Source organism: Ovis aries, chromosome 24, assembly GCF_016772045.2.
Source record: "Ovis aries strain OAR_USU_Benz2616 breed Rambouillet chromosome 24, ARS-UI_Ramb_v3.0, whole genome shotgun sequence".
In the NCBI taxonomy this organism is placed as follows: Eukaryota; Metazoa; Chordata; class Mammalia; order Artiodactyla; family Bovidae; genus Ovis; species Ovis aries.
In genome coordinates this window covers 20,625,418-20,637,887 of record NC_056077.1, presented here as the reverse complement: position 1 = coordinate 20,637,887, position 12,470 = coordinate 20,625,418, and the positions used below count along the sequence as shown (strand labels likewise).

The 12,470-nt window shown below is 39.3% G+C and overlaps 1 protein-coding gene across 1 annotated transcript in view; it reads right to left on the bottom strand.

The window, feature by feature from the left end:
• Nucleotides 1–8,554: 8,554 nt before the first annotated feature.
• LOC105604705 (transmembrane protein 180) overlaps nucleotides 8,555–12,470 on the bottom strand; it is a 53,143-nt gene continuing 49,227 nt past the window's right edge. The window contains exon 6 of the mRNA XM_060406191.1: nucleotides 8,555–8,909. Within this exon, the coding sequence (XP_060262174.1) occupies nucleotides 8,744–8,909 (166 nt within the window). The 3' untranslated portion in view covers nucleotides 8,555–8,743. The remainder of the gene's footprint in view (nucleotides 8,910–12,470) is intronic.

Below are 12,470 nucleotides of genomic sequence, written 5' to 3'. Positions count from 1 at the left end.
TTATTGGCTTGTTTTTTAAAATTCTGTTCACTGAAATGTGGATTTTTTTTTTTTTTTCCATGCCACTTAGCTTGCAGGATCCTATTCCCTGACCAGGAATCAAACCCAGGCCCACAGTAGTGCAAGTACAGAGTCCTAACCACTGGACTGCCAGGGAATTCTCATATTATTAGCTTTTATTTTAGCCATTCTAATAGTTACATAGTGATATCTCATTTAATTTGGATTTTCCTAATGACCAATAATGTTAAACATCTTTTCTTATACTCATTTTCCATCTGTGTGTCTTCTTTGGTGGAATGTCTGTTCAAGTATTTGTCCATTTTTAAAATTAGGTTGTTTATTACCTGTTCATTAGTTGTGAGAGTTATTATTCTACCTGCAAGTCCTTTAAAAAAGATGAACTTTGAAAATATTTTTTCCCAGTCTATGGCTTACCGTTTCTGTTTCTTAACAGTATCTTTCAATGGGGCCTCTCAGGTGGCTCAGTGATGAAGAATCTGCCCACCAGTGCAGGAGATGTGGGTTCCGTCCCTGGAGAGGGAAGATGCCCTGGAGAAAGGCATGGCAACACACTTCAGTATTCTTGCCTGGCAAGTTCCATAAACAGAGGAGCCTGGCAGGTCACAGTCCATAGGATCACAAAGAGTCGGACACAACTGAAGCGACTTAGCATGCATGCATGCAGCTGGAGGTTTGTACCTTTTGACCACCTTCATCCAATCCCCACTTCCCCTTCCCCTCCACTATCTCTGATAACCACAAATCTGATCTCTTTTTCCATGAGGTTGGTTGTTGCTTTTGAATTATACTTGATATGCAACACTATGTCAGTTCCTGGTATACAGCATAGTGATTCTATATTTCTATACACTTCAAAATGATCACCATGATAAATCTAATTACCACCTGTCACCATGCAAAGATATTACATAATTATTGACTATGTTCCCCACACTGTACACTTCATATCCAACACTAATTTATTTCGTAATCAAAAGTTTATAAGTTTATACGTTTCAATCTCCGCCTATTTCTCTTCTCCTCCATCTCCCCACTCTGGCAACCACCCATAGATTGTTTTGACTGTTCAGGGTCTTGTGTGTTTTCTACAAATTTTAGAATTATTTGTTCTAACTCTGTGGAAAATACCATTGGTATTTTGATAGGGATTGCAATGAATCTTGATAACTTTGGTTTGGTCATTTTAACAATATTTATTCTTCTAAGCTATGGACGTGGTTTATCTTTCAACTGTTTGTGTGCATCTTCCTCTTTTTCTGCATGCTCTTGAGTAATTCTTATTATTGTATCTCCACTATTGGTTTTTATTTGTGCCTCACTTTAAAAATATGTATTTAATAATTGCCCTAGAGTTTAGGATTAAAATCTTTAATTATTTAGATTCTACCTTAAAATATTCTATCTCTTCCCACCTAGCATAAGAATCTTATGACACCCAATTCCTCCCATATTCTAGGGTATTTTTGTCCTACATTTTATTTTTGCATATTCTGTAATTCTATAATACATTATATACATTACTGCTCTTTTACTTCAGATGGTCAATCATCTTTTATTGAAAATTTTATCGAAGTAATTATAGGTTCACATGCTGTGGTAAGAAATGATACAGAGAGATTCATGTACCTTAACCGTGTTTACTCTAATGGTAACATCTTTCAAGCTGTAGTATAATATCACAACCAGAATCAACACTGATATTAATACAATCTACTGGTCTTATTCTGATTTCCAGTCTTACTTGTATGTCTGTGTGTGTGTTTCAGTTCAGTTCAGTTCAGTTCAGTCGCTCAGTCGTGTCCGACTCTTTGCGACCCCATGAATCGCAGCACGCCAGGCCTCCCTGTCCATCACCATCTCCCGGAGTTCACTCAGACTCACGTCCATCGAGTCAGTGATGCCATCCAGCCATCTCATCCTGGGTCGTCCCCTTCTCCTCCTGCCCCCAATCCCTCCCAGCATCAGAGTCTTTTCCAATGAGTCAACTCTTCGCATGAGGTGGCCAAAGTACTGGAGCTTCATCTTTAGCATCATTCCTTCCAAAGAAATCCCAGGGCTGATGTCCTTCAGAATGGATTTGTTGGATCTCCTTGCAGTCCAAGGGACTCTCAAGAGTCTTCTCCAACACCACAGTTCAAAGGCATCAATTCTTTGGCGCTCAGCCTTCTTCACAATCCAACTCTCACATCCATACATGATCACAGGAAAAACCATAGCCTTGACTAGACGGACCTTAGTCAGCAAAGTAATGTCTCTGGTTTTGAATATACTATCTAGGTTGCTTATAACTTTTCTTCCAAGGAGTAAGCGTCTTTTAATTTCATGGCTGCAGTCACCATCTGCAGTGATTTTGGATCCCAAAAAATAAAGTCTGTCACTGTTTCCGCTGTTTCCCATCTATTTCCCATGAACTGATGGTTAGTTCCATACAGTTTTGCGACATGTAGGTTTATGTATTCACCACCATGGTCAAGATTCAGAGCAGTTTCATCACCACGAAGATTGCTCATGTTGTCCTTTCGTAACCACACCAATTTCTCTACCTCCTCACCCTGTCCCAAACCCCCAAAGACCATAAATCTGTCCTCTATTTCTAAGATTCTCTTATTTTAAAAACTGATACATAAACTAGTCATACAGCGTGCAACATTTTGTGACTGGCTTTTTTCGCTCAGTATAATTCCCTGGAGAGTCATCCAAGTTGTACCATTTTTACTGTAGAACAGTATTTGATGGGTTATGTGTATCACAGTTTATTTAACTATTTTCCTGTTGGAGGACATCAGAGCTGTTCAGTTTTGGGCTATTGTGAATAGAGCTGCTATGAATAGTCATTCACAGGTTATTGTCTAAACATAAGGTTTTTGTTTCTCTGGGATAAATGCGCAAGAGTGCAATTGCTGGTTTGCATGACAATGCATGCTTAGTTTTAATAAGAAACTGCAAAACTGTATTCCACTGGCATTACCATTTTACAGTCCTACATAATGTATGAGGGATCCTCATTTACCTTTTAAATTGGTTGAAAATAAGAAAAAAATGTCTTTTATACTTATCTTCATTTTAATCACTTTCAGAGATTTTCATTTCTTAGTAAAGATCCAAGTTTCTACCTGGTAACTTTCTTGAGCATTTCATATAATGCAGGTCTGTTGGTACTGAATTCTCTCAGATTTTGTTTGTCTGAAAAGTCTTTATTTCACCTTAACTTTTAAAGACATTTACACTGTGTATAAAATTCTGGGTTAACAGATATTTTTCTTTCAAAATTTTTAAGATGTCATTCCATTGTCTTAAGTCTTACATAGTTTCTGACTTACAGTCTGCTGTTATTAATTCTGATTTTTATTCCTCTGTATGTAATGTGTCTTATTTCTCTAGCTGCCTTCAATAATTCATCCTTATCTTTGGTTTTTATCAGTTTCAATATTATGTGTCCCTCATATTGATGTGTCCATCACATAATATGGTTTTGCCTTATAAGTTTATTTGTATATTTATCCTGGTATTTTATTTATCCTGGTTCTCTGAGCTACTTGGATCTTGAGTTTCTTGGTTTGCTGTCTTTCATTATATAAAAACAACAAACAAATAACAAGCTCTTGATTATTGTTTCTTTAAATATTTCTTGTGAACTGGTCTCTTTTTCTTCTTTTCTTTGGCATTTCATTCAAATGTATGTTTGCTCCATATTGTCCCAAATATCTTGGGTATTCTACTTTCTCTGTCTCCTCTTTCCGTGTGTGTGTTTCAGCTTGAATACAGGTATATCTTGGCAATCTTGTGGATTTAGTTCCAGATCACCATAATAATGTGAATATCACATGAATTTTTTGGTTCCCCAGTGAATCTAGAAGTTATGTCTACACTATGTGAAAGTGAAAGTGTTAATCACTCAGTCATGTCCAACTCTTGGTGACCTCGTGGACTGAAGCCTTCCAGGCTCCTCTGTCCATGGAATTCTGTAAACAAGAATACTGGAGTGGTTGCCATTTCTTTCTTCAGGGCATCTTCCCAACCCAGGAATTGAACTGAGGTCTCCTGCATTGCAGGCAGATTCTTTACTGTTGAGCTACTAGGGAAGCATACTATACTGTAGTCTATTAAATGTACAACAACATTATATCAAAAACTCAATGTACACACTACTATATATAAAATAGATAACTAATAAGAACCTACTGTATTACAGAGAGAACTCTACTCAATACTCTGTAATGACCTATATGGGAAAAGAATCTAAAAAAGAGTGGATATATATAACTGATTCACTTCACTCACTGTACACCTGAAACTAACACAACATTGTAAATCAACTAAATGCATGCATGCTAAGTCACTTCAGTTGTGTCTGACTATTTGCGGCCATATCTACTATAGCCCCCCTGGATCCTCTGTCTATGGGATTCTCCAGACAAGAGTACTGGACTAGGTTGCCATGCCCTCCTCTGTAAGTCAACTATACTCCAATACAAAATTTTTTAAAACCCTATGTACATAATTTTAAAACACTTTATTGCTTTAAAAATGCTATCTGAGGCTTCAGAGAATTGTAATCTTTTTGCATAGTAACATCGGAGATCACTGATCACAGATCACTATAACAAATATAACAATGAAAAATTTAGAAATATTGTATAAGAATTACCAAAAAGTGAGAAAATGCTTCTGGGAAAATGATGCTGATAGACTTGCTTGTCTCAGGGTTGCCACAAAACTTCAGTTTATAAAAAGAGCAGTGTCTGTGGAGTGCAGTAAAGTAAAGCACAATAGACTGAGGCATGCCTGTAATTTCCATTGATGTATCTTCAAGTCCACTGATTCTCTCCTCACATGATATGCTGCACATTACAGTTTACACAAATACAAATTTCTTCACAATCTTTAGCTTCCCTTTTAAGATTAAGTGTGTGAATTTATGATTAACAGACCTTGCTGGAAGATAATGCCATCAACATCACCATCTCTGGCCTTCCCCATCTCCAGGCCCTGAAAGAACTTTGCTGATTTCAGGGAAAGCAAAAATAAAACAAATTCAGGAACTGTACAAAATTTTGCGCTCTCTTACTGCAAAGGCCTGGCTTGAATCAGAGAACTCAGAATATGAATCAGGTCTATTTCACCTACACCTCTTACACTTCTTATTGAACATGCCCACCCACAGACCAAGTAGCAGCAACACAGACAGCACTTTCGTGAAGTACACCCAGTGGTAAGCTAGCTGGTGAGAGCCATTGCTAACTTTTCAGGAATTCTCAAGCTGGATTTTAAAGTGGCCATTATTTTAAAATTATATATAAACTTACGCATGGATACATGCTTAGTCATTCAGACATGTCCAACTCTTTGCAACCCCATGGACTGTAGCCTCCCAGGCTCCTCTGTCCATGGAATTCTCCAGGCGAGAATAATAAAATGGGTAGACATATCCTTCTCCAGAGGATCTTGTCAACCCAGGGATCAAACTCTGGTCTCCTTCATTGCAGACAGATTCTTTACTGTCTGAGCCAACAGGGAAGTCTGTATATACATATTGATGTTCAATAGCTCAACTGTGTCCATCTCTTTGTGACCCCATGGACTGCAGCATGCCAGGTTTCCCTGTCCTTCACTACCTCCCAGAGCTTGCTCAGACCCATGTCCATTGAGTAGATGATGCCATCCAACCATCTTATCTTCTGTTGCCACCTTCACCTCCTGCCCTCAATCTTTCCCAGCAGCAGGGTCTATTCCAATGAGTCAGCTCTTGGCATCAGGTGACCAAAGTACTGGAGCTTCAGCTTCAGCATCAGTCCTTCCAATGAATATTCAGGGTTGATTTCCTTTAAGATTGATTGATCTCCTTGCAGTCCAAGGGACTCTCAAGAGTCTTCTCTAGCACCACAATTAGAAAACATCAATTCTTCAGCACTCAGCCTTCTTTATGGTCCAACCTTCACATCCATACATGACTACTGGAAAAACCATAGCTTTGACTATATGGACGTTGGTTGGCAAAGTGTTGTCTCTGCTTTTTAATAAGATGTCTAGGTTTGTCATAGCTTTCCTTCCAAGGAGCAAGCATCTTTTAATTTTATGGCTGCAGTCACCATCCACAGTGACTTTATATATATATATAATCATATATATATACTATATTAAATGTATACACATGTGTATATATATACACACATTATATTAAAAACAGAGGTGATAACTCAAAACACTGCTCATTTTTTATTTTTATTCTTTGTTTTTTTCGCCATAACTTGCAGCATGTGAGATCTTAGTTCCCCAACTAGGGACTGAACCCACACTCCCTGCAGTGGAAGCATGGAGTCTTAACCACTGGACCACCAAGGAAGTCTCTCTGTAACGTTATTAATGTCTATTCTAGATGTGATAGAATGTGTATATGTGATATGACATGTGTATATGCAATTATGATTTTTGTTTTGCTTTCTGATTTTGTAGTGGTATACTACTTAGCACTTCTCATATCTGTGTTCACTGATACTACATTTGTAGCTTGAAATTAGCCATGTTAGATGTATTAACACCATGAAAATTAGTGTAAACTTCTGCTTTGTTTTGTTGATTGTCTAATCCAGGGGTCAGCAAACTTTTTCGGTGAAGAGCCAAATAGTATTTTAAGCTTTGCACCCACATGCAGTTTCTGTTGCATAGTTTTAATTATCAGCCTTTAAAATATAAACTTATGCTTGGATCTCATGCATGCGTGTGAGCTCAGTCATGTCCAGCTCTTTGTGACCCCATGGACTACAGCCTACCAGGCTCCTCTGCCCATGGAATTTTTCCAGGCAAGAATACTGGAGTGGGATTCCACTTTCCTTCACCAGGGAATCTTCCTGATCCAGGGGTCGATCTCCTGCATTAGCAGGAAGATTTTTTACCACTGCACCACTTGGGAAGCCTGTTACTATACAAAAATAGGCCAAAGGTTGGATTTGGCCCAGGAGTGATAGTTTTCCGACCCCTGGACTAGATTTAAGGAAGCAATAAAATGTTAATAACGCAGAATAATTCAAAATAATGCAGATTAAACCCCAAACTCTCATGTCTGTAGCTGGTACACTGTGAAAAATGTAAGAAATTCAGAACGTATTCTTTCCCGTACTCAAAACCTACCATTCAATTAATCAAAGAGGTTGCTCATGTCGTGGCTGACTGAGTGCAGTTCTGAAGTTGTGTCTTCATTATTTGTTTTGTCTTACTCATTAACAGAAACAAAATATAAAACAATATTTAGGTTGGAACTACACTCCTTGGTTAATGACATGGGTGACTTTTTTTGGAATTGAATGATAATCAAGCATTTATTCATAGTTTTGATTTCACGACTATTGTTGCCAATTATAGAAACTTCTAATGGAATATGGAATTTGTAAGAAATAGCAAGTTATGGGACTTCCCTAACAGTGCAGCGGTTAAGCCTCAGTTCTTCCATTGCAGGGAATACAGGTTCAATCCCTGGTGAGGGAACTGAGATCCTGCATGACTCACCCTGTGGCCAAAAAATAAGGAAAAAGAAATAGCAAGTCATGCGGAAATTATAGGTATATGGAACTTCCAAAAAAGGAGCCATGTTTTATTATGATTTGTAAGTCATATACTGTACAGATTTTTATCAGTAAAATTTATAATAAAATTACATATGTATATGTGCTTACTTTTTTCCCATAGAGCCAATCATTAAGCATTTCTGTCACATCAGTATGTCTCAGTGTCTCATGCTGGGCCAATTATCACTCCTGGATAAGAGAATCTAGACAGGCACATAGAGTTCAAGTCAGTTAGATGAAGGTGGGTGACTGAACTGGTTCTCAGCCAGTTGAGAGAGAGAAGAGAAGAGAGAGAGACGATGAGAGAGAAAAGACTGAAGGTGACAGGAACAAACAAAGGCACCCTGACTCTTGCCTCCAGTCCTGTTTCATTTCCTGTCACAGATGCCCATGAATTTACCTACTGCATCCTTCCCGGAAACCTCTCTTTAAGAGGTTGAGTTCAGCTGAATTCCTTCTTCACAACCAAAAGCTCAGCGAACCACAGAAATCTGGACTATATGAGTCCTCTTATCCTGGTCTCTGAATTTCCCAAATCTGTTGACTATTAATCACAGGGAATCTACAGACAATTGTGATAAAGTATTACTTAATGAAAACTGGCGGGGGGGGGGGTGGTATCACTAATAAAATCAGTCAAATAGGCAATATGGGGCTTAAAAAAAAAATAAAGTGGCACACATAGTCAGGTGAGTTCTGGGAAACCCAAAGCAACTCACATAGCAATTCAGGGGTAAGGAGTGAAAGGTTGTGTTCAGGTAGTGAGACCACTTGGAAACAGCCAATTTAATTCATATTTAACGTTCTTTTGAAAAATATTTATTTATTTATTTGTCTATGCTGGGTCTTAGTTGTGGCACGCAAAATTTTTTAGTTGTGGCACGTGGAATCTTTAGTTGCAGGATGTAGAATCTACTTCCCTCACCAAGTGTCGAACCCAGGGCCCCTGCATTGGGAGCACAGAGTCCTACCCAGTGGACCACCAGGGAAGTCCCCATATTTAACATTCTTATTATGGAGTCAAAAACTTATACATTTGATGGACTTTTTTTGTTTGTTTGTTTTATTCATTTTTTTTTCTAAACAAATCAGAGGTTATAAAGAACAGCTTTGCCTTCTGGCATAATGTAAACTCTATGAGAACAAACAACTGAAGTTCATTTGGCTCCTGTAATGGCTGGTGTCACCCTCAGAAGGCCCCTGTGTAGTCTGTCTTCTTCCTGATGGAGAATGGGCTCCAAACCAGGATCTGAATTGCTGCGATGCCCTAGCGGGACCAGGCAAATCAGATTAAACATGGCGTCATGAAGATCTAAGATTGTACTGAGAGGGAAAAAAATATTGAAACACAGTTAGTTTCTTCAGCGGCTTCTTTTCTTATTAACTCAAAGCTATACAACAAGAAGTTTCAGAAAAGTTTTGATATCTATTGAGCCCATTTAAAAACTAAATGTAATTTTATCAAATAATTTTGATTCTTTCAAATAACTGAATAAGTAAATAATCCCTACCTTCTAGTTGGTTATACCAGGGGAGGCTGATACGTACTCCTTTGATCTCAATGCCTGGGGAGAAGTGCTGTGGCCACAGCTAAGGACCCCACACTGGGCGCAGGAGGACAGAGGCGGAGGTGGGTATAATGCATACAAATATGTATCTACATACTCATGACACTGTAGTCTTGAAATCACCATCCAGAGAGTTTCAAAGAGGCAGGAGCTGGGCATTCATTTTTATTACTAAATTGACTTCCATTCTATACAATTTGAGATTATGAGAGGAAACCAGGCTTAATAATAATATTAAGAAATGATACAACTTTTTCTGCCAAGAACTTCATTAAGCCCAAGATGCCTATGGTTCTCCATTATATTTAGTAGATCATACTTTTTCATTTAAATCATATACAGCAAAAGAGGCCTCCTGGTTGTTTGGGGGCTGATTATCTGGTTTGCAGCTTCTCTTTGGTTACTTGGGCTATCTAAAATAGCACCTCATTAATTCAGCCAATTGAGGAGGTAAGTGGCAAGGTCAAACTATATGGTACAAGAAAAGGAGGTGGCTTGTTATATTTTTATACCAGAATCAGTTGATATTACCAGAACCTATGTGTCATTCACTCATTTAAAAAATAGGTATTGTGTGATTATTAATGTGCTAGGCACTGGGTTCAGGACTGGTTATCCAATGGTGACAAAACTGAGTTCCTACTTCATGGAGCTCACCTCCCAGTTCTGGAGATAGACCTTAATCAAGTTATCATAAATAAGATTGACTTACCCATGATTACAAATGAAGAAAAAATGCTGAGATGGAAAAAAGCAAAGTATTAGATAGGAGCTCATAGTCAGAGCGTTTGCAGGTAGAGTCTGAAGAAGGTTCTCCCAGGGAAGTGGGATTTCAGCTGAGTCCTAAAGGATAAGTAGATATTAACTAGAAGACCTCTGACTAGAATCACGGGAAAACATCTAAGCATTACTACCTCCGCCTCTAAAGGCCACAGGCAGAAAGGTCTTGGGTTCTCTGGACTGGACTGTGTTTGCTTCCAATTACTGCTTCACAAAACCACGCTTCACCTTGAGTCCTACTCAATCCAAGAATTGATGACTATGACTTTCCCATTCTTTGCTCCTCTGCTGCTACTTTCTGGGCTCTGAGACAGTCACAAAGGTGTGGGCCATCAGCTGGACTTCCCAACACATGCTGACTGTAGCCTCTAGAAGTAACAAAGGAGCCCCATTATGCTGTCAGGATGCAGTTACATTTCTGCTCCACCCGGACTATCGATGGAAGACTTTATTTCTAGGTGCACATGGTGTTTTGTCTTCCTAGCATTTCTTCCTTTAAGAAAAATCTTCTGCCCTCTTCCACAGTAAGCCTGTTTCAGTCCTGAAGATTCAGTGGATGTCGACTACCCTGCTCCCACCCCAATGTCAGGCATACACCAAGACCTGGTCAGAGTTGGACTATAGCTGCTATCTCAGGAATGGACATGTGACTCACGCAGAGCCTTTCAGGGTCCAGCTCGGAGCTTCTGCTGTGCTACTGGGACAAATGTTTCCTCTAGGATCTGAGTCTGTAGGCCCATGTAAAGCTGGGGTTACCTTGCTGCCACGTGGTAAAAGTTTGCACTCAACACAGAGGGAAAGTCATGGGCAGAGAAACAGATTCCTAACATCATTTGAGTACTACCTACACAGAGCCCAGCTCTGTCTGACTTTTCAGTTATATGAGCTGGTAAGTCCCTTTTTCATTTGAGCTTACTTCCATTGAGTTTCTGTCACTTGCAGCTAAACTGGCCTGAAAATTGTATCTTTACCATTGACACTTATGTCCAAATTACAATAATTTGGCCTCCGACCACTATAGGGATGGAATTCAGTGATTTCTATTGGTCATTACTAAGCCACAGGAGGTTTGAAAGAGCTGATCACAGATTTCGAGAATGAGAAGACAAGGTCATGACTATACTTTTGAACTTGATATAGCAATGTAGAAACATGATGCTTCCCGCCTTTGACTACTCACTGACTGGACCCACAAGACAGGCCAGATCGGGGGACTGGGGCAACAACGGGTGCAAGATGCCAAAAGGTAAGGGAAAGTCAAGCTCCACGTTGTCAGTGGTGGTGGTGTTCAGTTACTAAGTCGTCCATGGACTATAGCCAGCCAGGCTCCTCTATCCGTAAGATTTCCCAAGCAAGAATATTGGAGTGGGTTGCCATTTGCTTCACCAGGGGAATCTTCCAGAACCAGGAATTGAACCTGCATCTTCTGCCTGGGCAGATTCTTTACCACTGAAGCTGCCAGGGAAGACCAAGTTCCACCTTGTCACAGCCTAAATCACACACTTCTTAAACACACAGAAAAAGAAAGGAAGTGGCCTAATCAAGACCTTTAATGAACAAAAAAGCCACAGAACCATGACCGTGAACTGCTAGTCAAGGAATTATACAGTATGTGCTGAAAGCCCAGTGTTTCATGAAAAGACTGGTTTCTGCTTGGCTGAGGCACCTGTGTTGCTTTTCATCTGAGTGCTTAACAATAGGAGCCCATTGTCCTTCTGCACTCTCTAGTTATAGCAGATTCCAGTTTCAGAAATATCAAGAAATTAGATTCCAGCTGATACGGGTTCTCTCTGGGAGATTTCTGATCTCAAAGACAGAATTGTCTTTTTCTCTTTATTTCCAGGGTGAGAGGAGGCGTAGAGAACATCTGTGATAATCTGTAGATGCAAAGCTTCCAGCGAGTGTGCTGACAACATTACAGGGAGAGAGTTTTAGGCTGGAAGTTCAAGGGAAGGCAGCAGAATGAACATTTAAATGACTAAGGTAGTTTGATAAATACCATGTTGTGGTCTAACCCCCAATGCTTTCAAGGCTGACACCATTATTACTAAAGCTGCAACCATTTTCATTTCCATATTACTTCACTGAATCACTTGATGCGCTTCAAAAATTTCCTTGATCTTCCTGCTCTTTTCTTAAGATTTCCTCTTTCTTTTAAGATGTTATTCTAATCTGGGAGAGATGCCCATGATTTAGAGAATTTCTTTTCCTCTTTCACATTGCATACCCTCTACTGGGATATGGATGAACTTAGAGAATAGCAAGGAGAGATAAGAAGGGCTTCTTAAGCCAATACAAAGAAATAGAGGGAAACAATAGGTTGGGGGAAAAAAGAGATCTCTTCAAGAAAATTGGAGATATCAAGGGAATATTTCATGCAAGGATAGCAGCATAAAGGATGGAAACAGTAAGGACCTAATAGACGAGGAAGAGATTAAGAAGAGGTGGCAAGAATACACAGAACTATACAAAAAAGGTTTTAATGACCTGGGTAACCACAATGGTGTGGTCATTCATCTAGAGTCCAGATATCCTC